Consider the following 27,025-nt stretch of genomic DNA (forward strand, 5'->3'; position numbering starts at 1 on the left):
TGCTCCAAAGAAAGTCAGCCATTATAATCATGTGTTATTTCTATTTGTAACACATTTTGAAATTTTTCCAATACATTCTACAGAGAGTATCCGAACTTTTACTGAGCAATAAAAGCCAATACTATATTTTGATATTTTCCCTATACACTCTACAGAGAATATCCAAACTTTTACTGAGCAATAAAAGCCAACACTATATTTTGATATTTTCCCTATACACTCTAAAGAGAGTATCCGAACTTTTACTGAGCAATAAAAACCAACATTATTTTTAAAATATTTTTCCTGCTTACAAGACTCACTGATTGTAACATCACATATGTTTACAATATAATGTAATAATGAAATTAACACTTTGTTTGCAACAAATAATATGAATGAATATGTGGTTCTAAGAATTAGGTTATTGCGTGAATATAAGGAAATATGCCAGCCCTCAGTCGTTGTGGAGAGCTCGGTCTGTTTTACCAGGCAACAATAGAGGGTGAGCATATTTCCCAATATACAGTCCATAACCTACGACTACATTTTGTAATGTATGTGTTTACTGGTAACACAAACCCTTCTTTGTAACATCTGAGGCGTGGGAGGGTATAAGTTTGTTGTGATCACTTCATCGTAGGTGGGAGGTGGTAAGAATAATGATATTTGTAATCTATGTGTTTACTGGTAACACAAACCCTTCTTTGTAACATCTGAGGCGTGGGAGGGTATAAGTTTGTTGTGATCACTTCATCGTAGGTGGGAGGTGGTAAGAATAATGATATTTGTAATCTATGTGTTTACTGGTAACACAAACCCTTCTTTGTAACATCTGAGGCGTGGGAGGGTATAAGTTTGTTGTGATCACTTCATCGTAGGTGGGAGGTGGTAAGAATAATGATATTTGTAATCTATGTGTTTACTGGTAACACAAACCCTTCTTTGTAACATCTGAGGCGTGGGAGGGTATAAGTTTGTTGTGATCACTTCATCGTAGGTGGGAGGTGGTAAGAATAATGATATTTGTAATCTATGTGTTTACTGGTAACACAAACCCTTCTTTGTAACATCTGAGGCGTGGGAGGGTATAAGTTTGTTGTGATCACTTCATCGTAGGTGGGAGGTGGTAAGAATAATGATATTTGTAATCTATGTGTTTACTGGTAACACAAACCCTTCTTTGTAACATCTGAGGCGTGGGAGGGTATAAGTTTGTTGTGATCACTTCATCGTAGGTGGGAGGTGGTAAGAATAATGATATTTGTAATCTATGTGTTTACTGGTAACACAAACCCTTCTTTGTAACATCTGAGGCGTGGGAGGGTATAAGTTTGTTGTGATCACTTCATCGTAGGTGGGAGGTGGTAAGAATAATGATATCTGGTCTCCTTCATCACCATTTGTTCCACTACTCATAACTACAAGCAAATACCAATAAAATTAAACATCTTAATATCATCTCGCATGCATAGTTTTTTTAAAAAAATGGTGAGATCACTAAACTATTGACTTCAAAACTAGGTACATGTGCATGTATTACATTTGTAAGGATAATTTCAATTAAGGTCATAGGATACCCATGATTTTGGATGCATCAAATGAAATAGGATTTTGTTGTGTTGGGATTTTCCGTTATTTGATAAATATCAATGTAAACAGGTCACCAATACATGAAATGCACCTATAAAAAGACATTTTTGAATGATTTCAATTTCTGGGTAATGTGTTTCCATTAAATTTTGAAATAAAGTTTTACAAATAATGCAAAAATGAAAGTGCTTTCATGGGAAAATTTTGTGGGAAATATGAGTTTTTAGCAATACCCAGAAATTCTGTTATTATAATCTTTTTGGGGGTATCCTCGATGTCCTTAAGGAGGTATGCTACACCAGAGAAATTTGATAAGGATGAAAAGTGGAGGATATATATCGTACAACAATATTTTGAAACTGAAAACTTTCAAATTTACTTTATTTAGTCAAAAATGTAGTTTTAGTTGAAAGCAATCTGAAAAAAATTTAAAACCCATGCTGGACTCGAACCCGCGGTCTACAGTTCAGCAATCGACGTGCTAATCTACTGAGCTACTCAGTTAGGTGATGACAATTTTTAAAAATGAAGAGACAAATATTGATAATATTCATATTTTCATCCATGTTTTATAAGGAAGTCTGCCATTATGACAATGTAGAGTACTTCCTTAACCAGTGGTATGAAGCACGTGTGGCCTGTTTGGCTTATTCACATCTTTTTCATCATTATGTGATCTATCATTATATTATGATCCTAGTGAAATAATTAGTATTGATCTTCAGCTGGAGATCTGCTCATAAGCAACAATGTCTCACTATATTTGACAATTTTTTTAACTAATGACCTTGAATTTGATCATGACCTTAGTTCAGGGTCAGTACACACTGGTCAAAATTAGCACCCTTTGTGGCACATGTAAACTTCTATCATTTCTGTGCAGTTTTCAAGAATACAGAAGATTTTAAAACTTGTAATGCATTTTTACTGGTCCACATCATACATTATAGCCCCATCCTGAATTCTAAATTCCTCACCCTGGGGTCATGAATTTTGCAATTTTGGTAGAGGCCTTCATGCTATATATCTAGATTATTTGCTGGATGATTAGGTGCTCTAAGATTTTTCAAACTTTTAATGACTTTTCGACTATATGAGCCACAAATTCTAACTCCTATAGCCTAATTCGGAGACCAAGAATTCACGATTTTGGTAGAGGCCTTCTCGTTTATCATAATTGTTCTCAGTTTGTATGCCAGATAAGCAGAAGTATAGACGAATACTTTTAAATATTGACAATGTACTATTTTTGAGAGCTCCACATCTCAGGTCTAGGGCAGGGACCACAAAACTCACAATTTTATCACCCTGCTCCAAAAGTATGATACACAGCAAATTTGGTGAAAATTGACAATGCAGTTAATGAGACAGAGTCAATCATATTTGAAAGTTATCAACAATTGCCAATGGATAGGAATGACTCATGTGACCTAAACAGTGTACAATTCCCATGTCACTTTACACTAGATTCTTAGTAAATATGACTCCTTTTTAATCCTCTGAAAACTTAATGCTCCTATAATTACTTCATTAATTTATTTAGTCTGTATCAAGTATCAACCAGTATTCAAAACCTTCAGAATGTATTCTATATTACATAGAAAAAGAAGTGGTGACATCATACGCTGAATATTAACTCATCAATCAAGATACCATTATGTTGTAAAATGATATTACATGATTCCTAATAGCAGTATGTTATCAATCATTTCTTTAATATCAGAAAGCTTCTACTGCAGTGTGTTTTTCTCACATCATCATGCAATATACCATTTTTTTCACTAATGGGAAAATTCAGTTTTCCAAACAAGCATTTAAAAAAAAATTCTGGTCAAAGATCTTGTTTTACAATTTCCTGCTAACAAATTCAAAGAGTTTTGAATCCCAATATAAAACTTTAAAAGAGTTTGTTTGCACTGATAACACATAATTCATGAAATCATTTTGATGGTGCACAATTTTGGAAATATATAGCGTATGACTATTTATTTTCATGGAATCCATATTTTGGTGCTAAATCATGAACACCAATTCATGGTTTTGCTAAAATAATCTTAAATTCTCCAGTTATCTACTATCAAACAAGACAAAAATGTAATTCTTGATGATTCCATCAAACAGCACACCAGCCCTGATTGCACTAAAATTTAAATTCACTAAATCAAATAGCATACAGTATTTCATTGCTACTAGTACTTATATAGACATCGCTTTAGACTTGCATCTTGTCATTGCATTTATTTACATTCCATGAAAAGGACTTTTTGTGTAGAAAAACTCAGAAATGTAAATCGATCAGACTGTGCCTGTGACATCACAATGTCAAATAAAGCAGCTGAGGATATTACATTCAATTTGACTGACAAGTATCATGTGGGATTTCTAATCAAAATGTGGAGTTATGGGCATGGATGAGTTATCTCCCCTAAAAATTGAAAGTCAACTGATGAATTCATGTTTCCACCCTCCGCCTACCAATGACGATAAAAGTCATATGGCTACAGAATCTGACAAACTTACGTAAACATCATGACGGATTATTTAGATCCTGTAGCAGATAACTTTTCAATCATCTCATTTATAACTCGCAAATTTTCACAGAAAACTCTTTCAAAAGGATTGACATATTTCAGAGAGGATTACAGTTATCATGATTTTGTGTCAGATACTTTTGAAGCATGCGAAGGTTTCAACTTTCACCAATGCTTACTATTCTTGTAGAATAAATAAAACAGACTGAGTATGTTTGTTTGTTTTTCATTATTGCTTATATTGATGGTTGTTTACTTAAAACTAATTTTGATAATTTCTGAAATACTAAATTAATAAAAAAAAATATTTTTTGCTTAATATCACATATCCATAGTCTTGCTTTTAAAGAAAAATTGGGGGGAGGAGGTCCTCAACTGAATAAATCTAATAATAAACTAATTGAAATTTGTTTGTATATACAGTATTGCAGTCATGAATATTTTGCAACGAGTGTGACTGTTAGATTTTCTATTTCATCGCTGTACTCTGTATTATTTCAAAAAATAAAAATTCCTGTTTTCAATGGATTATAAAAGGCCAGGGTGGGGGGATGTTATGGTGGTTTATACAAAATGCTCCATGCATGCTCTCAAGCAATATTCCCTTTTCTGTTATGACTTTTTTTTATCAGGTCTTGGGGGATTATATCAGTTATACTGGTAGGTGCTAATTGGTGCATACTTGAGTTGTTGAAAAACACCTGCCAGCAGTTACAGTCTGCATTAAGAGCTCATGAAAAAATTGTAGTTTTAAGAGAACGGTCACAATTCAATAGGATCATTAGGATTCTACACGATATGATACTATAAAACAGAGATTTCTGAAGATTTTTCTTATATCACTGTGAGATCTTCATTACATAGTTGTTTCAATTACACAAGAAGAGGAGATGACATATGCACACATAGGTAATACTAGCTGGCAATGAAAATGACATACCTGACCGCCCTCTGGAATGAGATGGACTTCTGTTTCTCTGCTGGAAGCAGTACAATACAATGAGAAAGATGACTACCGCCAGTCCCACCACAATCATTATCAGGATAGTGTTCTGGTTCATCAACTGCTCCTCAGCTGTAAAACACAGGCTGCAATTTTCAGTATATTGCATCTTTGACATAAAATAGATACATGTGAGTGCATCTCGTTAATTATTTTTGAGAATCAGTAGGATTTTGACAGTAATTTTTAACTACACTAACAAAAGTGTCAGTGTAAATTTGAATAGGTGAGATATACATGTAAACTAAGTTTGGAAATTTACTATGTATGACATCACAAAATTGTGCAATTGCAATGGTTTTCTCTTATGTGACCAAAAACTTGTTATTCTGAAAATGTGTGGCAACATGCATTGACAACAAATTGATAAATGCTAAATTATGAATTTTATTCTTGAAGTTGCAAATATGAGAAATGACATGAAAAGTTTATACATTTTCATGAAAAGCATAAAAAAACTCTTAACTTTGTAACATCATATTTCAAATTAGGATTCAGTTAATCAGGATAGAATTTCAATTTCTATTTTTGACTTTTCCAACATAGAAATAATGAAATTTCAAAGAAATAGATAAATATTTAAAGGTTAATCTATAGCATGGCCTTAATTTGACACACCCCACACCCCTCCTTAAAATGACTTTCATTTTTTTTTCAAGCAAATTAAGTTTACTTCAGGTCCTTTACTTCATTTTGATGAAGAGGTTATGCACAATTTTTTAGAAGTGCAGTTCATAGAAGATTGCAGCTTTCCTAGGATATGACATCATAATTGTACAACTTTTCTCAAATTCTTGACCAAAAAGTACACTTTGTTTTTTCTACAATTCACATTCCTTTTGACAACATATAGCTCATTCAAGAACAATATGATTTATATTATAACCACATGTGTATTCCTTAAAGACAGGTCAATGGTAAAAATATATATCATGTTCTCCAATGTCCTATAGGTATTAGCTAAATGTTTTTTAAAATCAAAAATGAGCATTTTTAGTGAAAAAAAACCCTGAAATTCCGACATCCATTTAGACTGGACATTGAAACCATCATGAATTTATCACTGTGAATAACTGAAGTATGAAAAGAAAATATACTCTGGTATTCAAACCTGGGGCCCGTTTTACAAAAAGTCGTAAATCTTAAGTCCTAAGTCATAAATTTGAAGAACTTACGACAGATCGTAGGACCGTTTTACAAAACGTATCGTAATCGTATATCGTAAATTCTTTTGTCGCAAGTCGTATATGGAACTCTTCAGCGCATGAAGTTGTAGAATTGAACATAGATATTGCGCGAAACCCGACGCTTTGACGTGCAGCCACTGGGGAGGAAAGAAAATTGGAGCAAATTAACTTTGAATTATATATTTGCATTGCTAATTAAGCGAAGTAAATTTATTCAATTCAATCTATTGATTTACCAAACATGTTGGCATACAATCTTAATTGATACATTAATTAATAAACTACTAATTCATACTAACAGTGAAACGACTACCTAAATTGGGATGGGATAGACAGGGAATCCACACACTTTGAAGAAAATATCGCCAAAATAAATCAAGGGGAGGAGGAGGGGGGGGGGGGGGGGGTAGTTAGACACCTGACTGTAGCCAAAACCTGTTAATTGAATGTTAACCATTTGAAGCTGATCAATACATGTACATATAAACAATTCTTGATTACTGCATAGCATGTTATGAGCAAGCATTTTGTTTTTACATACATTGTATATACAAATGCACATGCATTTATATTTGAGTTACAAGACTAAGGTGGGGAGGGGGGGGGGGGTCGGATTGCTAATTATAAGTTAGTTGTGCTAATACATGCATATTATATGAATAATTAGACTTATTATTTGATCTCAAATTATATATATTCCTAATTATCTTAATATTAGTTACAGATTTCCAATATCAAGGAAATTAACTTGATTTTTTAAAAGTTAGATTTTAAATAAGAGTTATTCTTGTGTATTATAATATACATGATATACATGTACTAGGCAATATAAAATCATAATTTTGCAGGTACGTGGCTGTATCAAGTGGTCTAATATAGGACGGAAAGGTGAATCTTTGCAGTTCGTTAATGGCTATATAACAAGCAATATGATGGATGATGGTACTTGTTAAGGGGGGGGGGGGGGGGGGGGGGGGGGGCATTCAATCACACGTTAAAAAAATGCAACACCGTCTATTTTTTCATAAATACTAATAACTGGTATAATGGGGGAATGTAGTTATTAATTAATTAATTCACTCACAATTTCTTTTTCCATTTGAAATACATTACAAACATACTAATAGGCCTAACTGATAATTTAATGGATGGGGGCGGACGTGGAAAAGGGTTAGGGATTAATTCACTCACAATTTTTCCCCAATACAGTGTCTTTCTCATACATACTAATAATTGGTATAAATCTACCATGATATTGGATAAAACCGTGCATATAAATGATGTACTAGTACATATAAGTGCATACATGTATAATATAGGCGTACATAACTAGGCCTACGTGGATGGGTGCGTCGAAATATAAGATCTGATATGACATGTATATTCTTTTTAAAAATGCTTGAAGTAGTCAACATCATCATGATCATTGGAAAAAGTATGGTCTATGCGGGAATATACAAACATTGTAAAAAAAACATTGCAATGGGTCCTATGGCACACACTTGCTACATTTGTTTGATCCGCGCACTGACGGAAATACCACATTTTGTGTGACGCAGTCATCAGAGGAAGTGACGCATTGTAGTAAACAAAGGAGGCAGGACAAGCCTTTATGTGTGCAGACAATAATGAATCATGGTATGTACTTGAATAATAGCTGGTGCAGCCTTGCTTAGGTTTGTAGGATGCTCTACGTCTCCCCGCACTAAATCTGTTAACTCGTAGAGATACCGCCTGGGCAAACGATACCTCTCGACTACCTCAACATCACTGAGGTAGTCCAACGGATTATTTCTATCGCGAAACACCCGCAGCACACGTTTTTTATGAGTCTCATTCATAACATTAAACATTAGAAATGCAGCCATGTTGAATTATTTTAATAACCATAGTAACAAAGATTTTATGGAGCACTTACAACAAAACTTGGGACATAGGGTCGCCCCTGGGTGGTCGTAGACTTAAGGCCGAATTTCATCGTAACTTGTAAATCCTAAATCTTTGTAAAACGGTCTCACATCGTAAGTTATGTCTTACGACTAATTTTAAGACTTACGACCTTTTGTAAAACGGGCCCCTGGATTCCAACTTTTAGCAGCCAAATTAGGTCCTTATATATGTATATACATGTACCTCTTTCTGGGCCAGAAATTGCTGTTATTGTATCTAGTCCTTTTCCTCATTTTTTAATCTTTATCATCACTGGTAAAATTTAGAATGGGGCTAGTATTTATGAGACATATTGTAACTAGAAAGCTATAAAGTGACTCAAGATTGCTACACATAGCTATATGTCACTTGCCATCACAAAAAAAAATTAAAGCACAAAAGTCCCATTAACTCCTGTAAAATTTGTCAAATCAAAATGGTGGTGCAATATGATCAACTACAAATGGTGACTAACAATCCTACAAAATTTGAATAAAATCTGTTGAGCAGTTTTGGACGAGTAATTGCGTCCACAAACTCAGGTAGGACATGGTATTTCTATGTCCATTCCGCGTTGCAGTGGGGGACAAAAACGGCATAAAGTTTATTCAGGCATGGATCCAGGATTTGCCGTTGGGTGGAGCATGATTCCAATCTGGAAGGACTAGAGGGTGGGGTGAGGTGGTGGGAAGGCTCTGTACTAATTAAACCCCCGACTAGAGGGTGGGGTGATGTGGTGGGAAGGCTCTGTACTACTTAAACCCCCGACTAGAGGGTGGGGGTGAGGTGGTGGGAAGGTTCTGTACTAATTAAACCCCCGACTAGAGGGTGGGGTGATGTGGTGGGAAGGCTCTGTACTAATTAAACCCCCGACTAGAGGGTGGGGTGAGGTGGTGGGAAGGTTCTGTACTAATTAAACCCCCGACTAGAGGGTGGGGTGATGTGGTGGGAAGGCTCTGTACTACTTAAACCCCCGACTAGAGGGTGGGGGTGAGGTGGTGGGAAGGTTCTGTACTAATTAAACCCCCGACTAGAGGGTGGGGTGAGGTGGTGGGAAGGTTCTGTACTAAGGTCCCAGACAGTAGTTCCACAGTGAAACTTTTGTAGAGGGTCCAAGGGGGTGAAGGGTTCCAAAGGGATGGACTGTGAATCTAGAGTTTCCAAAGTCTTCTGAATGGATTTTGTTCTCCTAGGGTTCAGGGAGTGAAGTTCCTAGATTGGTTTCAGGGTTCTAATTTAAGGTATCAATACATAATGATACAGCTTTACACATTTTAAATGATATATTGGTAAAGCAATTGTAAATCAAGGTTCTGATCAACAGTTCATATCATTCAATTTGATACAAAATGTTGAGAGTTTACTACAATGATATGCAAGTTGTATTTTTAAGAGTTATCTCCCCTTGCTAAAAATGTTAATTTTAATTTCAACTAATTTAAACTGCTGACCTATATTTTGTTATAGAGTATGATGAAAATAATTATATTATGCATCTTTTCACCATAAGCATTTTTTAAAAAAAAAACCCAGATGTCTTTTCTATTATCTTGCATCTATTACAAGAGTTGTAAGAAGACAACATAGCTCACATCAAAGAGTGACTGCTTAACCTATCACCTTAAGTTCTAAAGGTTACAGCTTTTGAAAGGTAGGTCAAAGTCCAGGATCACTAGGTCAAAAGTTTTGGTACCATATGAAAGATCTGGCCTGGAGGTTATAAAACTTTTTGAGCACATTTTCATACTCAAACTTAAAAATCTGTGTTCCAAATCGTACTCATACTCAAAAGTGAATGTTATAAAAGTCCAGGATCACTAGGTCAAAAGTTTTGGTACCATATGAAAGATCTGATCATGAGGCCTCTATATGTGAAATATCAAAGACATAGTTCCCCTTGGTTCAAAAGATACAGCCAAGGTTAAAGTTTTGAAAAGTAGGTCAAAGTTCACAGTAAAATGTCACTAGGTCCAAAGTTTTGTGCCAAATGAAAAGCCTTGTCATGAGACATCTAGATGTGAAATATTAAAGCCCTATCCCCCTTGGTTGAAAAGATACAGCCCAGGTTAAGTTTTTTCCTTTAAGTGTGACGGCAATGCCCAGGGTATCCAGACATTTGTCCCAGCATGCTAAAAACCCTCATTTCCCATGGAGAGCAATTTTGAATTAATTGGGCAATATTATAAAATTTATGATTATTTTCAAAAAATTTCGTGTGAATCATTTACTGTTATGAATTGGATACCTCAATGAAATACAGTTGATAATATCATAAGTGTTAGTTTAAGTCTAACTAAAACCCATGATCACTATACAAAGGTTCAGTCTAACTAAAACCCATGATCACTATACAAAGGTTCAGTCTAACTAAAACCCATGATCACTATACAAAGGTTCAGTCTAACTAAAACCCATGATCACTATACAAAGGTTCAGTCTAATTAAAACCCATGATCACTATATACAAAGGTATTGAATTAGAGCAGAATAAACAATTCTAATTTTATAAGTAGATTGTAGTTTTAGTACACATACCTACATTAATAAAAAAAATATTACAGAAGGAAGAGGAGGCATGTACCCCCCACCCACCCACCCCATCCTTCTTAATGCAACAGTCATTAAAGTTCATTTTTTACAGCATCAAAGGAAAAAAAATTGTCTAGAATGCAATGAAAAGAAGAATAATGTATGATTTGAAGACAATCTTAACTTAGTGTTTAAGATCTGCTTCTTTAGATTGTGGTCCATTTTATTCACTGTTCAGCTGTGGTAATCATCTTCCACATTTCCTTTATCACACCAACTCCTATACTATTTGCCCTTCTATTTTTCATGAAAGTGCATGCCAAATATCTCTGGGACTAGACATTACAAATCAATACGAAACAGAAATCATCACAGTTCCAGCTCTGGTAGATTATGACAAAACTATTTGTTGATTGCACGGAGTATTCCACTGGTCCCCCAGGAGTAGAATATCATCAAGTACTTTATTTTTACATATTAACATTTAATATGTACCCAAAATGTGTCAAAACACTTTAGTTTTGCAATTTAATACTGTACATGTAACATTTTGTGAAACAATATCACCATGAATCAATTAAATGAAAACAACATAATTTGCATCTGCAGATATTTAAACTTGTCTTTATTTCCCTTATCCTTAATGAGATTTTAAATTGGTTAATTACTCTAAAATAGCAAACAAGAGTATCACAAATGGTACAACATACACCTGTCCATCAGACAGAGAGTGAAATTCAACCTGTAAGCACACTCATTGGATATCAGACACACTCTGAATAGCAAAGCTGTAAAGTAGGCCATGGTGTGGTTATGTATCTCTCTGACAGGAGGGTTGCAATTTCTGTATCCATGATGAGAAAAAGTCCAGCAAACTTTTTAAAATTTTTTAAAGTACATCACAGTACACCAATCAAGTTGAAATGTGAACTGATAATGTATTTCTCTGAGAGGGAGGTTGTGACCAAATTTCAGTGCAATATCTGTATCCATAATGAATCTGTTTGACCTACTTTTAACCCTAAAGTAGGTCACTGACAGACAGATCAATCCTGCTGAAATGCAAACTGCATGAACTTTTATTCCTCCAAGAGAAAGCTTGTGACTAAATTTCAGGGCAATATCTGTATCCATAATGAAAATTTCAAGGCAATATCTGTATTTGTAATGAAAAAAAAGTCTGGAAAACAGTTTGACCTACTTTTAGCCTTAAAAAGGTCATGGTGCACTAATCCAGCTGAAATGCAAACTCATTCGTTTATTGATGATGAAATGTGACCAAATTTCAATGCTGTATATGCATCCATTACAGAAAAAAGTCCGGAAACCATAACCTTGGACTGACACAAAGACCAATCCAGCTGAAATACAAACTGAACTTTTATTCCTCCAAGACGAAGCTTGCGACTAAATTTCAGGGCAATATCTGTATTTGTAATGAAAAAAAAAGTCCAGAAAACAGATGCATGCACGCATGGAGAGCACCATAGCATAATACGTCCCATCTAAGAACAGGCATATAAAAATGGATTTGGCTAAATTTGAAACAAACCAAAGTCCTGTATTCAGTATAGATAGACTTGTTTCATGGTGACAATGATTTCAACTGACAGTATCATAAAAACGTCATAGAAAATTGTGCACATTATGAGCAGATACCAATATACATTTTATCAAAAATTTTTAAAAGAATGTTCAAAAGGCCTAAGAAGACTAAACACAGAAATTTTCAAGATGTAACATATCTTTCAATAAAATTCATAGTGAAATCAAAATAGCACATAATAGGCGAGTTTTGAGTTACTGTCGGAACACTGTTTTGTTCCGAACGTACACACTGCAGTAATGTGATTTAGAAGGTTTGTTAGCCTGCACTTGTACAAGTATCATTGAATGTAATGGCATTGTAATTGTTACTGTAATATTGGAGGACTCATTGTCATAAAAAATCAAAACCGTATACATGTATAACTAGACTAGCTCAAGTCTCTATGTTGTTTTTATTACTTTATCATTTTGTCCAAAGAAGTAGGTACATGCAGTATCTAAAGTCATCTGGCCCAAAATATCGATGATTTCACTTGGAGCTCAAACCCTGGCATTCAAATAAGGAATAGATTAGCAAACCCAAAATCTGCTCAGTTTGATCAGCAAAATGATTTGTGTCATATGACGAGAGCTTGAAATTGGCATAAAATTGCAAAAATGCCATTTTCAATGAAAATATCCACAAATTCAGGTGGTTTTCCTTTCAGAAAACATACAGCGCATGCGTCGAGCAAATTCATATTCAAGCATGTTTTTCATCTTAAAATAATACACAATATATATCATTTTCATTTTGCTCGACAAATGTGCACATCTTTTACTGTATGACTTTTGACAGTTTTCAGGCTTATTTTGCCTTTTTGAAAAAACTTGGTGCAGCATTATGTGCAGCTCATCTTAACATTAAAACACACAATTGTTTGTAGGTTCTTCACATGATTTCAAAATCATTGTATCTGTAGGTATTGCAGTGGAAAAAAAACCCGGCAAATGCAAAATTGAAATTTTACAGCACAGCCTTGATGATTTCATAAACTATTCTAAATGATCATGGTATCACAATTTGCTTGGCATCATAGGAAAAGAAAATTTGAACAATTTTGCATAATATGTGGGGGAAAAAAAAATCATAAAAATTGGTACTAAATTGATCTCACAATAAGTTTATATAAAAATTGTTTATTCAAAGAAATATATAGTAAAAAAAATGAAATGATGACTCACTCATGGTCAGGCACTTTATCTTATTTACTATTGTTCTTGTCAGAGAGAGAGAGAGAGAGAGTCAGAGAGAGAGAGAGAGAGAGTCAGAGAGAGAGAGAGAGTCAGAGAGAGAGAGAGAGAGAGAGAGAGAGAGAGAGAAAGAGTGAGTGAGAGGTATGAACAGATAACTTACGACAGAGGTCCACTTGAGATATACAACTGCCGTCGGCACACAGTCTGTAATTCTCCAACTCACAATCATGGTTAACATTGTCCTGTCCCGGACTTGGGTCCAAATTGAGGGGGGAATCCCTTGACCTGTTGCTACGCAACACATGAAATTTTGGAAGATTTCCTTGCATTTCAAATAATGGAGTACTAACTCCCATCCTGTAATATTAACACATCGACATACAGTAAAACAATAAACAAGCAGTAATGATATAGTAAAATTAACACGCCCACATACAGTTAACAGTTCTGTTCAGCGTCAACTTTCAAGAATTTATACCTTAATATTGGAAATAATCAAAGGTAAAACAATTGATTCTGCAAAAAGGAATTGATACAAATTAACATAAACATATCAAATAATATAACATAAATAATATTGTGTATACCAAATAAGGAATCCAGGGTTAAAGTATGTTAATGAAAGTGCAAATTTCCTTATCACATAGTAACTGAGTCACTTTCACTAAATCAAGAATGTTCATCGTTACAAACAATATTAAACAAAAACATATACATGCTATGGATTTCAAGCTTTTCAAATCATGATATTCCTATGAATAAACAGAGGGATAATTATTTTGATGAAATGAAGGAAGTAAAAAGATGATATCTAGACGTACATTTGGTAGAGTTCCTTTCAAGCCCAAGTATATGTAATGCTGTGTCTAAAGTCCTTGTGTCATTTTCATTTAATTGATTTTATATTTAGATTTTTCATTGGTAATTCGATCAGCATGTCTCACTGGTTACAAATCATCCAAAGTAGACAGGAAAATTTTTACCCATTTTATTTTTGCCCATTTCGTCCTCATCCCACATGGCGAAATTAAAAATTTGCTGAATTGAAATTTACTCATTCTTCTGAAGAAGCAGAAAGCAATGTTGACTAAATTCAAAATGGAGCAAAATTGATTTCAAACAGTGCAAAATTCTTCTGCATACAGTAGATATAATATGCTATACACTCATTACTGAAATGTATTACGAGATTGATCACTGTTCATTATCTTCACTTTCCATATCACATATAAAGCATAAAACTTAGCTGACTCTGAAAATATTGATAATGGCACCAGGGAGAAGACTAGCAGGGGAATTTCTCCTAATCAAGATAAAGGGCTTATAGCAGGTGTGACCAATCAACAGAGGATGCTTAGTCTCCTCCTGATCCCACTCAATCTGGGGTGTCCAGGGTTCCGTGTTTGCCCTACCCCTAATTGTGAGTTCCTTATGGGATTGATCACTGTTCGTTATCTTCACTTTTCATTCTGGGTCATTTTTACATTTGAAACAAGGTTGTATTTCAATATCCTAGCCATATAGAATTTCATTATGAAATGGACTGCTCAAAATTGACCACCTAGGTGTCTGAAATTTTTGGGTGTAAATAAGCAATGAGACAAATGTGAATTCATGCAAAAATGAGCACATGCAGAGGAGCCTCATTAACCCAGCCAGCCTCTTTGATTCCAGACAAAATTTTCAAGTTAAATAAAGTGTCCAAATATGTTGGATCTTCATAAAAGCGACCAGTAGGTTTACTCCATTTATGTGAAACATAAAATCAATAGATTGTGTCATTCATTACTCACTTTACCAAGTAAATTTAGTTAATCATAGTAATGTTCAAATTTCAAAAGTACAATCACACATAATTCAATTCAAAGACAAAACTTCAAATACTTATGGATATTCAGCACTGCAAACAGAACTTACAATCCACAACATTGTAATAAATGTAAATATGAAGTAATCACTAAAAAAACAAATTGGTCTAATTAAAGACCCTAGTATAGTCAACACTTTTCATAAATTTCCTGGAACCATTAGCAACCTCTGGGGTCAGGTATGGACAATCCCTCTATATGTATACATTGTAAAGATGTCAAATCTATATGTATACATTGTAAAGATGTCAAATCTATATGTATACATTGTAAAGATGTCAAATCTATATGTATACATTGTAAAGATGTCAAATCTATATGTATACATTGTAAAGATGTCAAATCATCAATAGATACAAACAAATCTCACAATAACTACTGAATAATTCCTTCTGTAAATACACCCCGGTATACTGAGACAGTTCTAGTACTACTCCTACACCCCGGTATACTGAGACAGTACTAGTACTACTACAACACCCCGGTATACTGAGACAGTACTAGTACTACTACAACACCCCGGTATACTGAGACAGTACTAGTACTACTCCAACATCCCGGTATACTGAGACAGTACTAGTACTACTCCAACATCCCGGTATACTCAGACAGTACTAGTACTACTACAACACCCCGGTATACTGAGACAGTACTAGTACTACTCCAACACCCCGGTATACTGAGACAGTTCTAGTACTACTCCTACATCCCGGTATACTGAGACAGTACTAGTACTACTCCAACACCCCGGTATACTGAGACAGTACTAGTACTACTCCAACACCCCGGTATACTGAGACAGTTCTAGTACTACTCCTACATCCCGGTATACTGAGACAGTACTAGTACTACTCCTACATCCCGGTATACTCAGACAGTTCTAGTACTACACCCCGGTATACTGAGACAGTACTACTACAACACCCCGGTATACTGAGACAGTACTACTACAACACCCCGGTATACTGAGACAGTACTAGTACTACTCCAACACCCCGGTATACTCAGACAGTTCTAGTACTACTACAACACCCCGGTATACTGAGACAGTACTACTACAACACCCCGGTATACTGAGACAGTACTACTACAACACCCCGGTATACTGAGACAGTACTACTACAACACCCCGGTATACTGAGACAGTACTACTACAACACCCCGGTATACTGAGACAGTACTAGTACTACTACAACACCCCGGTATACTGAGACAGTACTAGTACTACTCCAACATCCCGGTATACTCAGACAGTACTAGTACTACTACAACACCCCGGTATACTGAGACAGTACTAGTACTACTACAACACCCCGGTATACTGAGACAGTACTAGTACTACTCCAACACCCCGGTATACTGAGACAGTACTAGTACTACTACAACACCCCGGTATACTGAGACAGTACTACTACAACACCCCGGTATAGTGAGACAGTACTACTACAACACCCCGTTATACTGAGACAGTTCTAGTACTACTACAACACCCCGGTATACTGAGACAGTACTACTACAACACCCCGGTATACTGAGACAGTTCTAGTACTACTACAACACCCCGGTATACTGAGACAGTACTACTACAACATCCCGGTATACTCAGACAGTTCTAGTACTACTCCTACACCCCGGTATACTGAGACAGTACTACTACAACACCCCGGTATACTGAGACAGTACTACTACAACACCCCGGTATACTGAGACAGTACTAGTACTACTCCAACATCCCGGTATACTGAGACAGTACTAGTACTACTACAACACCCCGGTATACTGAGACAGTACTAGTACTACTACAACACCCCGGTATACTGAGACAGTACTAGTACTACTACAACACCCCGGTATACTGACACAGTACTACTACAACACCCCGGTATACTGAGACAGTACTAGTACTACTCCAACATCCCGGTATACTGAGACAGTTCTAGTACTACTACAACACCCCGGTATACTGAGACAGTACTACTACAACACCCCGGTATACTGAGACAGTACTAGTACTACTCCAACATCCCGGTATACTGAGACAGTTCTAGTACTACTACAACACCCCGGTATACTGAGACAGTACTAGTACTACTACAACACCCCGGTATACTGAGACAGTACTACTACAACACCCCGGTATACTGAGACAGTACTACTACAACACCCCGGTATACTGAGACAGTACTAGTACTACTACAACACCCCGGTATACTGAGAAAGTTCTAGTACTACTCCAACATCCCGGTATACTGAGACAGTTCTAGTACTACTACAACACCCCGGTATACTGAGACAGTACTACTACAACATCCCGTTATACTGAGACAGTACTAGTACTAGTACTACTACAACACCCCGGTATACTGAGAAAGTTCTAGTACTACTCCAACAACCCCTGGCAACTTCATTTTTGGTGGTCAAGTGGTAAGCAAGAAAAAATCTTAATGAATCTATATTTCTATACCCGATGTGTAATTAAATCTGAATAATTTTATTATCCAGTTCATACCTCTTTAGGTGATCTAAAAAGAAACTTGATTCATACTAAGGATTCACAAAGATAGATCGCAAAGAATATCTTGTAACACAAATGTTTAAATTGATTTTTCAAATCTATGTCTAAACGTTTGCACTTCAGCTGCATTTTTTTTCCCTTTCGAAGACTTTCATCAATTATTCCACCCCAATATCAAGTTACAATTGCAAAAAAAAAATCCACAAAATTGCACATTTATATACTGCATTTCTACAAAATTACTGTTCCTCCTAGCATACTAGTAAACAATTTCTATACAGACTCAATCACAACAAGACTTCATGACATTTTCAACAAAGTGCAGTTGTTATGAAGATAATGGTGTTTTCAAACGGATGATTGATGTGATAAATATTACATAAGTCATCCATCAAAAACATACTCAAAGTCAATAAACAATTACACCACATCAAGTAGTAAATTTTCATATGGACGTGCATCATAGATGCAAGAACAATGTTCACACTGCAAAATAAACCAGACCAATATCATGCAGTTGCATGTTATCAAAGAAAGGATTTATAACATCCAAATCAACCAGAGTTCTAGCTTTCAACACTTTCTCTAAATCAAAGAGTATCAATAAAATGTTAGTTCGAAGATGGCTTTTTAAACATCAAATTGAAGAAATGTCTCTCACTGGGGACAAGAAGAAGCGTACTAGGAAGAGGAGAGAATCCTATGCCATCTACATGCAGCATTATTACTTTCCAAAACATATTTGTCACTAACAATGACCGTGACCTTGACCTTCAAACTTAAGAAATAACAAGCATCTTTCTCTCACCATGGAAAACATATTAGGCTCCATGACCACAGTTAAATTTTATCATCAATCCATGGTTTTTGAACAAGTCAATAAAATTCTTTATGTGATCTTATCTTAAATTTAATTTACAATGTCATTATATCAGTGAAGTATTTTTGTGACTTTAAAAAGTCATGGGTACATATAAAATTTTATTTTTGACAGAAATCTGTTCTCAGTTTAGGGTCATGATCTCAAGCCAGGTTAAATTATCATAGGCTTAATGAGTACTCTTTTTATCCTTCTCACAAGATGCTGACAGATGAAAAGACAGAAACACTGCATCAATCGTGACTACTCCGCTTATTTTCTGTAACGGTAAAAATATCTTGTATGTAGATTGACACCATCAGGGTCTGTTGCTATGTGTACACAAATGGAACAATGACGTATTTCTCCAACATCATTAAGCATTAAATTAAAGTTATTGTGAAGTCATGCCCAGCAAATTATAGATGGATCGTATCTCTAAGATACACAAGTTACTATCAATAATACCTGTCATGAATCAGGCTGCTACCCGTAGCTGTCTCCGCCAGTATCTGCTACTGAAACATCAGGCATATATATATAATCTGAGCTGGTACAAATGTACTTCTGTCTTATTAGGTGACAGGACTGCTTATGGACTCTCCATTAACTTCAATTAATTTCTTGGAACATGAAGATAAAGACATTAGTTATCCAGGTCCAATCAAGGGTGTACAGGGATTTACCCTGGGTTGTGTTCCACATTGACGTTAATTCACGCGTGCCTGTGTTATATTTCAAATTTCTTTGTATTTTGTATTCAATCATCTATCTCTACACTATACTATATGTCATTTTATGAGAATAAACATTGTCATCACACACCTGAGGCCTGCATTGATTGGAGTCAACGAACCTGGAAAACTAATCTATATCTTAAGTAACCGAATGATATTTCTTACAAATAATTATTTAGTGATTAAATTACGGAAATTCAAGATATCTTACATGTTTTACAAGCCACGGGTCTGACATCTCAATACGTTGAGTTATGATGAATACATTCTAAGGAACAAATGTCAATACATGTGTGTACAGGTGACTCTCGATGGCTCGAACTTCAATCTCTCGAAGTGAAACCATCACGGATCCCGATTTTTCTCTATTTATAACTAAGCCTATTTACTCGATCTCTCCAACATTACATCTCTTGAAGTTCTTGATCTCTCAAAGTGAAGTTGGGTTCCATAAAATTATCATTTCATTGTTTTTCACAATCAATCTCTTGAAGTGGTGGTACTGTATAATACACACCCTTACCCAAGCATATAATTATTTCCACTTGGACCTTACCTGGATTTTGTTGAATGCTGGAGCTAGTGTGGATGTGGTAATTGGGTGTTTATGCAGGTGATACACTGTCCTTGTTCATTGTGGAGGTGGACACTTAATTATATAGATGGTTAATTGGTCAGTTTTTACCCAACATGGGGGCCATGTGATGATTAGAATTTGTATATAATCGAACTATGAATAAAATATATATTTTGTTTTGACTCGACAACAAGAGAGTAAGTTTGATACATTAATTTAGAGACAATAATTTAGAGATTTACAAACTGTTAAATTTCTCAAGTTAGTCCATTGTATTGTATTGTTTATTGGCTTTAAGCCTTACGGCTCATCAGCATAATACATATTCAATTACAAAGTATAAACAAAAAAGATGTATACAGTATGAAAAGTGGAGTGGATATTAGAGGATGGACATACATGAAGAGAGTTATAAGACAAGTTTACATAAAAAAGAAACCAACAAAAACCAGCATATACATTAGACGATAGTTTGGCTAGATCGTAAGAGTAAAGCACCTTTTAAAAATTTACCCAGATTACAGATTTGTTTTCTATTATGAATTGACATCAATTGTACCAGTTTAAACATAGAAGCATGCGACCAATAATATTTTTTTATATATGCAGATCTGAGGTTTTTGTACAAAGGACATATTAAAATAAAATGATATTCGTCCTCAACTTCGTTCAAATTACAAAATTCACACAATCGATCTTGTCTTGCTGTGCCATTATATCTACCTTGTTCAATTCTAAGCTGGTGAGCAGACAATCTAAATTTTGCTAAAAGCTTAATAAGATTTTCCGGAATAGATTTTGTCAAGTAAAATTGAATGGTAACATTATCAATAAGGTGTCTATACAGAATACATTTGGGTGAATTAACAAAAAATTGTATACAGTTACTCTAAAACTCTACTCATTTATTAGAATTTTTGTTTTGTGTAGGTATAAAATTGTGCTGTTTAGTTAGCTTTATCAGTAATTAGTTCTATACGCCTATTCTAGCATGAGAAAAGAACAAATACTTAAAACTTTGAAATCTTTTTATTCGACATGTAGAATAAGGTTCTTTATTTTGAAATCAAATGATATGAAGGAAAACGTATCAAAATGATCCCATGATCTTTCTGTTTACTGTAAAATCTTAACCTTATGGTCGGACCTTCAATTTCCAAATTTCAATCTCTGGAACTCTCAATCTCTCAAAGTTTTATCAAGGTCCCTAGAACTTCAAGTTATCGAGAGTCACCTGTACATGCCCAATGAAAAGTATATGCTGGCATGAAGCATTGCATTTCATATGCTCATGTATTTTCAAAAATGAAATTCATTTCTTAAATATTTAATTACCAATGTTTTTGCCTTTGATGTCTTTTCAAATTGCAATCGATATGATGGTCATTTCCTCATGAATGCACTGCGGTTTTTAACATGCAATGAGCACATGAATCTTAATTGATAAATATAGTACGTCTATTTTAACAGCGGCGAATTCTGAAGGAAATGAAAGTAGAATTATGTGAATAGAAGAGATATGTAAAACCTTTCATGAAGTATGTCAGCATAAAGCACCACAGTTCATACCCCCATGCATTTTCAAAAATGAAATTTATTTCTTAAATATTTCACAATGTGGTCTCAATAATCCAGATGTAGGTGTATATTCCTCACAAACATCTGGAGGCTTTCTACAGAAACACAAGAATATCAGTAAAATTGATGGATGCTCCCGAAATGCATCTAACCAATGAACTATACTTCATATGACGAAATATTTGTGATCAATTATGATCAGTTTCTGATGAAAGATTTAAGAGACGGGAAGTTTTACATCAAAAACAGTTGAAATAAGGAACTTTGATATGTTCTGTGTGACCTTGACCTTTCCAAAATGAACTTGAGAAATCCTTGTTTCAAGGAATATTTGTGATCAATTATATCAATTTTTTATGAAGGTTTAGGAGATATGAGCATGGATGGACAGATGGATGGAAGGACAGGCAGACAAAACACAAAAATAACATGCTCTCCCAAAAAACAGCAAAGTAATATTGGTACCAAAAGAAAGGTCTTGTCCCAAGGAATACACATGCAAAATATGAAAGCCTCATCACTAACCATTCAAAAGTTATGGCCAAGGTAACTATAGAAAAGTTTTGTCACAAGGAATACACATGTGAAATATGAAAGCCAGGTATCACTAACCTGGGCATTCACACATTATGGTCTAGATTAAAGTTTTTCAAAAGTAGATCAAACTCCAAGGTCATGAGGTAAAAATGTTTGTACTAAAAGAAAGGTATTGTCAAAAGGAATACACATGACATTGTGGAATATGAAAGCCCTATCACTAACCATTCCAAAGTTAAAAATATAAAGTTTTTCAAACATAGGTCAAACTCCATGCTGAAGGTCACAAGGTCAAAGTTTGGTACCAAATGAAAAGTATTGTGACAAAGAATACACATGTGAAATATGAAAATTATCGCCATCCATTCAAAAGTTACGGCCAAGGTTTAAATTTTTGCAGACAAACAAGAAAAATACTCCCCAAACCAACAACAAAAACGACATGGACAGATAAAAAAAACTATTGCCCTTGAATCTCCAAGTATGGGGCATAAACAATTTTCCCCATTCATTGGCACTGATCTAGCAAACAAAAAAATTAAAGTTGTTACTGGGGAAAAAAATGTGTTTGAAATAATACTTGATAAAAATTGTGACTTCCTTGCGTGAACTACTTTATCAGGATTAATTGAAAATATTGTTACCAGGGTCATCCACGGTGTCACATAGCAGTCTTGCAAAGAACTTAGGGTCCAAACAGATCTTTTCCAAAAGAAAAATGTTCTATACACTGAATGCTTTTCTTTCTGTGGAAAATTTATGCTTCAACTCTCTTGAGTTCAGTTCAATGCAGTTTCTATTGGCGCATGAATTACCTTATTGAACTAACCAATCAGAATTTCGATAAACCCCGCTTTGAGTTCAGAAAAAATACTGCAAGAATCCAGATGTTTGTGGAGAGTGTACACAGATGTCTGGATGACATGGGAGAGGGCTAAAATAGGCTCTGCCTGCAGCCCAATGTCTGGATGATCATGACTACTCACATGGGAGAGGGTTAAAATAGGCTCTGCCTGCAGCCCAATGTCTGGATGATCATGACTTCTCACATGGGAGAGGGCTAAAATAGGCTCTGCCTGCAGCCCAATGTCTGGATGATCAAGACTTCTCACATGGGAGAGGGCTAAAATAGGCTCTGCCTGCTGCCCAATGTCTGGATGATCATGACTACTCACATGGGAAAGGGCTAAAATAGGCTCTGCCTGCTGCCCAATGTCTGGATGATCAAGACTACTCACATGGGAGAGGGTTAAAATAAGCTCTGCCTACTGCCCAATGTCTGGATGATCATGACTTCTCACATGGGAGAGGGCTAAAATTAAGGCTCTGCCCGCTGCCCAATGTCTGGATGATCATGACTACCCACATGGGAGAGGGTTAAAATAGGTTCTGCCTGCAGCCCAATGTCTGGATGATCATGACTTCTCACATGGGAGAGGGCTAAAATAGGCTCTGCCTGCAGCCCAATGTCTGGATGATCATGACTACTCACATGGGAAAGGGCTAAAATAGGCTCTGCCTGCTGCCCAATGTCTGGATGATCAAGACTACTCACATGGGAGAGGGTTAAAATAGGCTCTGCCTGCTGCCCAATGTCTGGATGATCAAGACTACTCACATGGGAGAGGGCTAAAATAGGCTCTGCCTGCAGCCCAATGTCTGGATGATCAAGACTACTCACATGGGAGAGGGCTAAAATAGGCTCTGCCTGCTGCCCAATGACTGGACGATCAAGACTATTCACATGGGAGAGGGCTAAAATAGGCCCCGTCTGCTACCTAATGCCTTTCACTATTTGTGAATAAAATTATTATAGATTGTAGAGACTACTCACAACTATATGCATGCAGGAAAAGTGTATCAACAAGAAAATGAGCTATATAGAGTCATACTGACATCCACATTGTAGTTAATACTGAGTCATTGTGAGTGATCAGATCCTGTCAATATCCTTCATATTGTGTACTATAATCAGTCTTGTTTAACCCCTATATTCAACTCATGAAACTATGATACAACTATATTCAACTCATGAAACTATGATACAACTATATTCAACTCATGAAACTATGATACAACTATATTCAACTCATGAAACTTCAGTAGATTACTTCTTATCTTTAAATGATAACTGATACTGTGTCGTGATTTATATTGTTCATTTGGTTTTGTAATATTTACATTCACTGAATCTTTACTTCTTTATTAAATTATTTTGAAACTGACATTATCGGTTTCATCTGTGACAATGAATACTTGTTTGTTGCAAACTAGTTCAATCTGGGTTTTTAGTACCACATGTCCGAGTAATCATTACTAAATATGGAGCATCAATCGTCAAAGTCAAAGGGCGAATTAGCTGTTCCATTTAAAGTAACAAATGGGTCAAAGATATGATATTTCAGAACTTAAATCTAGGTCATATTTTCAAAAAATACATAAAAATATAAATATTAACAATAAAATGTCGTTCTTTGTTGTTTTATTGGATGAGGACAGCTAGCAGCAATCTTTGCAGAAAAAAATTTTGAACTTGCTAACATAGATTAAGAATTTTTGCTGCAATGCTTGCTAACTTCATTATCCGATAAACAAAAAAGAAAGCATTTTATTGTATAAATACATGTATGTAAAATTTAATGCATATTGTGTAAAAATGAACAATTCTTTGATAATTAGTTTTATATCATGATCAATGGAGTAAAGAACATACTTTACCAACAATAGAATCATCATATTGAAAAATGATGAATACCAGAATATCTCTATGTAGAAAATCACAAATAAAAGAATTTATCCAACTGCGTGTATATTTGAATTGCAGACACTCCAAAATAAAGCACCTTCACTAAATATCATCAAAGAGACTTAGCATATCTTAAGGCACTGTCATCATTCTTGACATTGCATGATCATTTCAATTGCCCTTCAGGAAATGATATGTGAAAGACATGAGTAAAGAAGCCATTTTTAACCCTTAAATCAGGTTACACTTCTTGAAAGCTATTAATTATTCTATGGTACGTTTTAACTGGTGTCGACTGAGCTGCCAATCTGATCAATATACTGGTACCAGTTACAATCTTAATCTCACAGTACATGACAACTTCTAACTGATTGGGATACTTGGAATTTGAGTGAAGTAAATTCAATATTGCAAATTTGGTGACTTTTTAAAATCTTAGGAAAAATTGTCAACAATTTATGCAAATTTCTAAGGTAATTTTATGCCTGGTGCCATTATAAAGTCTCCCAAATGAAGCACTGGCTGTATAAAAGTGGCTTTTTCTGAGTACTACTATTTTTCTCCCTAATTGACAAAATCCACGCCAATTTTAACTTCATTTGACAAATCTAGATCATAAAGACTTTGATTTTGAAACTTTTTTTAAAAATCCCCCTTTTCCTTCAGTTAAAACTGGTGTCACTTGACCTTGATCCTAGCTTCTGGATCCCAACATCCTCATCATTTTTTATGATCCTAGGTCTCTATCAGTCCCTGTTCTAAAGTTATACAAAGTTTGATAATCAAGGTCAAAGGTCAAGGTCACTGGAGATGCTAGATTGTAGGTCACTACATCATTTTATCATTTCTGAAGATTCCATGTCTCTATCAGTCCCAGTTTTAAAGTTGTACCAGATTTATGTTCAAGGTCAGAGATCAGGGTCACATGACTCACTTGACCTTCATACCAATTTGTAGATCCCATCATCCCTTTAATCATTTCTGAAGATCCCATCTCTTTATCAGAACATAGTTCTTAAGTAATACAAAGTTTATGATCTAAGGTCAAGGTCACTGGAGTCACTTGACCTTAATACTAGTTTGTAGGTTCTATCATCCTCTTATCATTTCTGAAAGTTACATGTCTTTATCAATTTCAGATCTTAAAGTTATATGAGTTTGTATGTTCAAGGTCAGAGGTCAAGGTCACTAGGGTTACTTGACCTTGATACTACTTTGTACATCCCATCATTCTTTTATAATTTCTTAAGACCCCAAATTTATGTTCTAAGGTTGGAGGCAAAGGTCACTGGAGTCACTTAACCTTGATACTAGATTGTATGTCCTGTTGCTACAAGTCCTGGTTTTAAAGTTATACCAATTTTTATGTTCATGGTCAGAGGTCAAGGTCACTGGAATCACTTGACCGTGATACTAATTTGTAGGCCCTGTTATTCTCTTTTCATTTCTGAAGACCCCATGGGCTATATCTATCATATTTGCCAAGTTATACCTGTTGAATTTAGGAATTCATTTTCCAAATAGAGTTCTATGTTCAACCAAACCCCATTTGATCCCCCCAAATTGTATTCTAACCAACTTCAATCTGAAAACAAAAACATTTCTGCAAATATAAATACATTGACCTATCATATCCTTGAATATCTATTACTTTCATCCACTGGTTACAGAGAACAGTGTCGGACAGTTTTGGGTGCAAGAAAGAAGCGAAAGAAGAAGCTGAAGAATAATAAGAACAAGATATGACTATAATCTACTGATTACAAAGTCTCCCAAACAAAGTACTGGCTGTACAAAAGTTCCTTTTTCTGAGTACTACTATTTTCCTCCATGCCAATTTTAACTTCATTTAACAAATCTAGATCACGAAAACTTTGATTTTAAAATTTTTCAAAAAATCCCCTTTTTTCTTCATTAAACTGGTGTCAATTGACCATGATCCTAGTTTGTAGGTTCCAACATCCTCTCGTCATTTTAATGATCCCATGTCTCTACCAGTCCCAGTTCTAAAGTTATACATGTTTTCATAATCAAGATCAAAGGTCAAGGTCAATGAAGATACTAAATTGTAGA

The 27,025-nt window shown here is 35.2% G+C and overlaps 2 protein-coding genes across 8 annotated transcripts in view; one reads left to right on the forward strand and one right to left on the reverse strand.

Annotated features, from left to right (window-relative positions):
- The window catches only part of LOC125666820 (receptor-interacting serine/threonine-protein kinase 1-like), a 542,042-nt gene that overhangs the window by 10,501 nt on the left and 504,516 nt on the right, over positions 1 to 27,025 (forward strand). The window lies entirely within an intron of this gene.
- LOC125667164 (uncharacterized) overlaps positions 1 to 27,025 on the reverse strand; it is a 41,587-nt gene that overhangs the window by 4,855 nt on the left and 9,707 nt on the right. For 2 of the 7 annotated variants that reach the window (XR_008799763.1, XR_008799767.1), the window contains 4 exons: positions 19,246 to 19,295; positions 13,696 to 13,892; positions 5,044 to 5,178; positions 562 to 1,400 (listed from right to left, as the gene is read on the reverse strand). Coding sequence is in view for 1 of the 7 variants with exons in the window: in XM_048900526.2 (XP_048756483.2) it covers positions 1,276 to 1,400; positions 5,044 to 5,178; positions 13,696 to 13,891 (456 nt within the window). In the remaining 6 variants the exon portion in view is untranslated. Of the gene's footprint in view, positions 1 to 561; positions 1,401 to 5,043; positions 5,179 to 13,695; positions 13,893 to 14,122; positions 15,833 to 19,245; positions 19,296 to 27,025 lie in introns of those variants that run through there. The other 5 variants (XR_008799764.1, XR_008799762.1, XR_008799766.1 and 2 more) reach the window with 4 other exon arrangements.

The sequence above is a fragment of the Ostrea edulis genome, chromosome 1 (assembly GCF_947568905.1).
Source record: "Ostrea edulis chromosome 1, xbOstEdul1.1, whole genome shotgun sequence".
In the NCBI taxonomy this organism is placed as follows: Eukaryota; Metazoa; Mollusca; class Bivalvia; order Ostreida; family Ostreidae; genus Ostrea; species Ostrea edulis.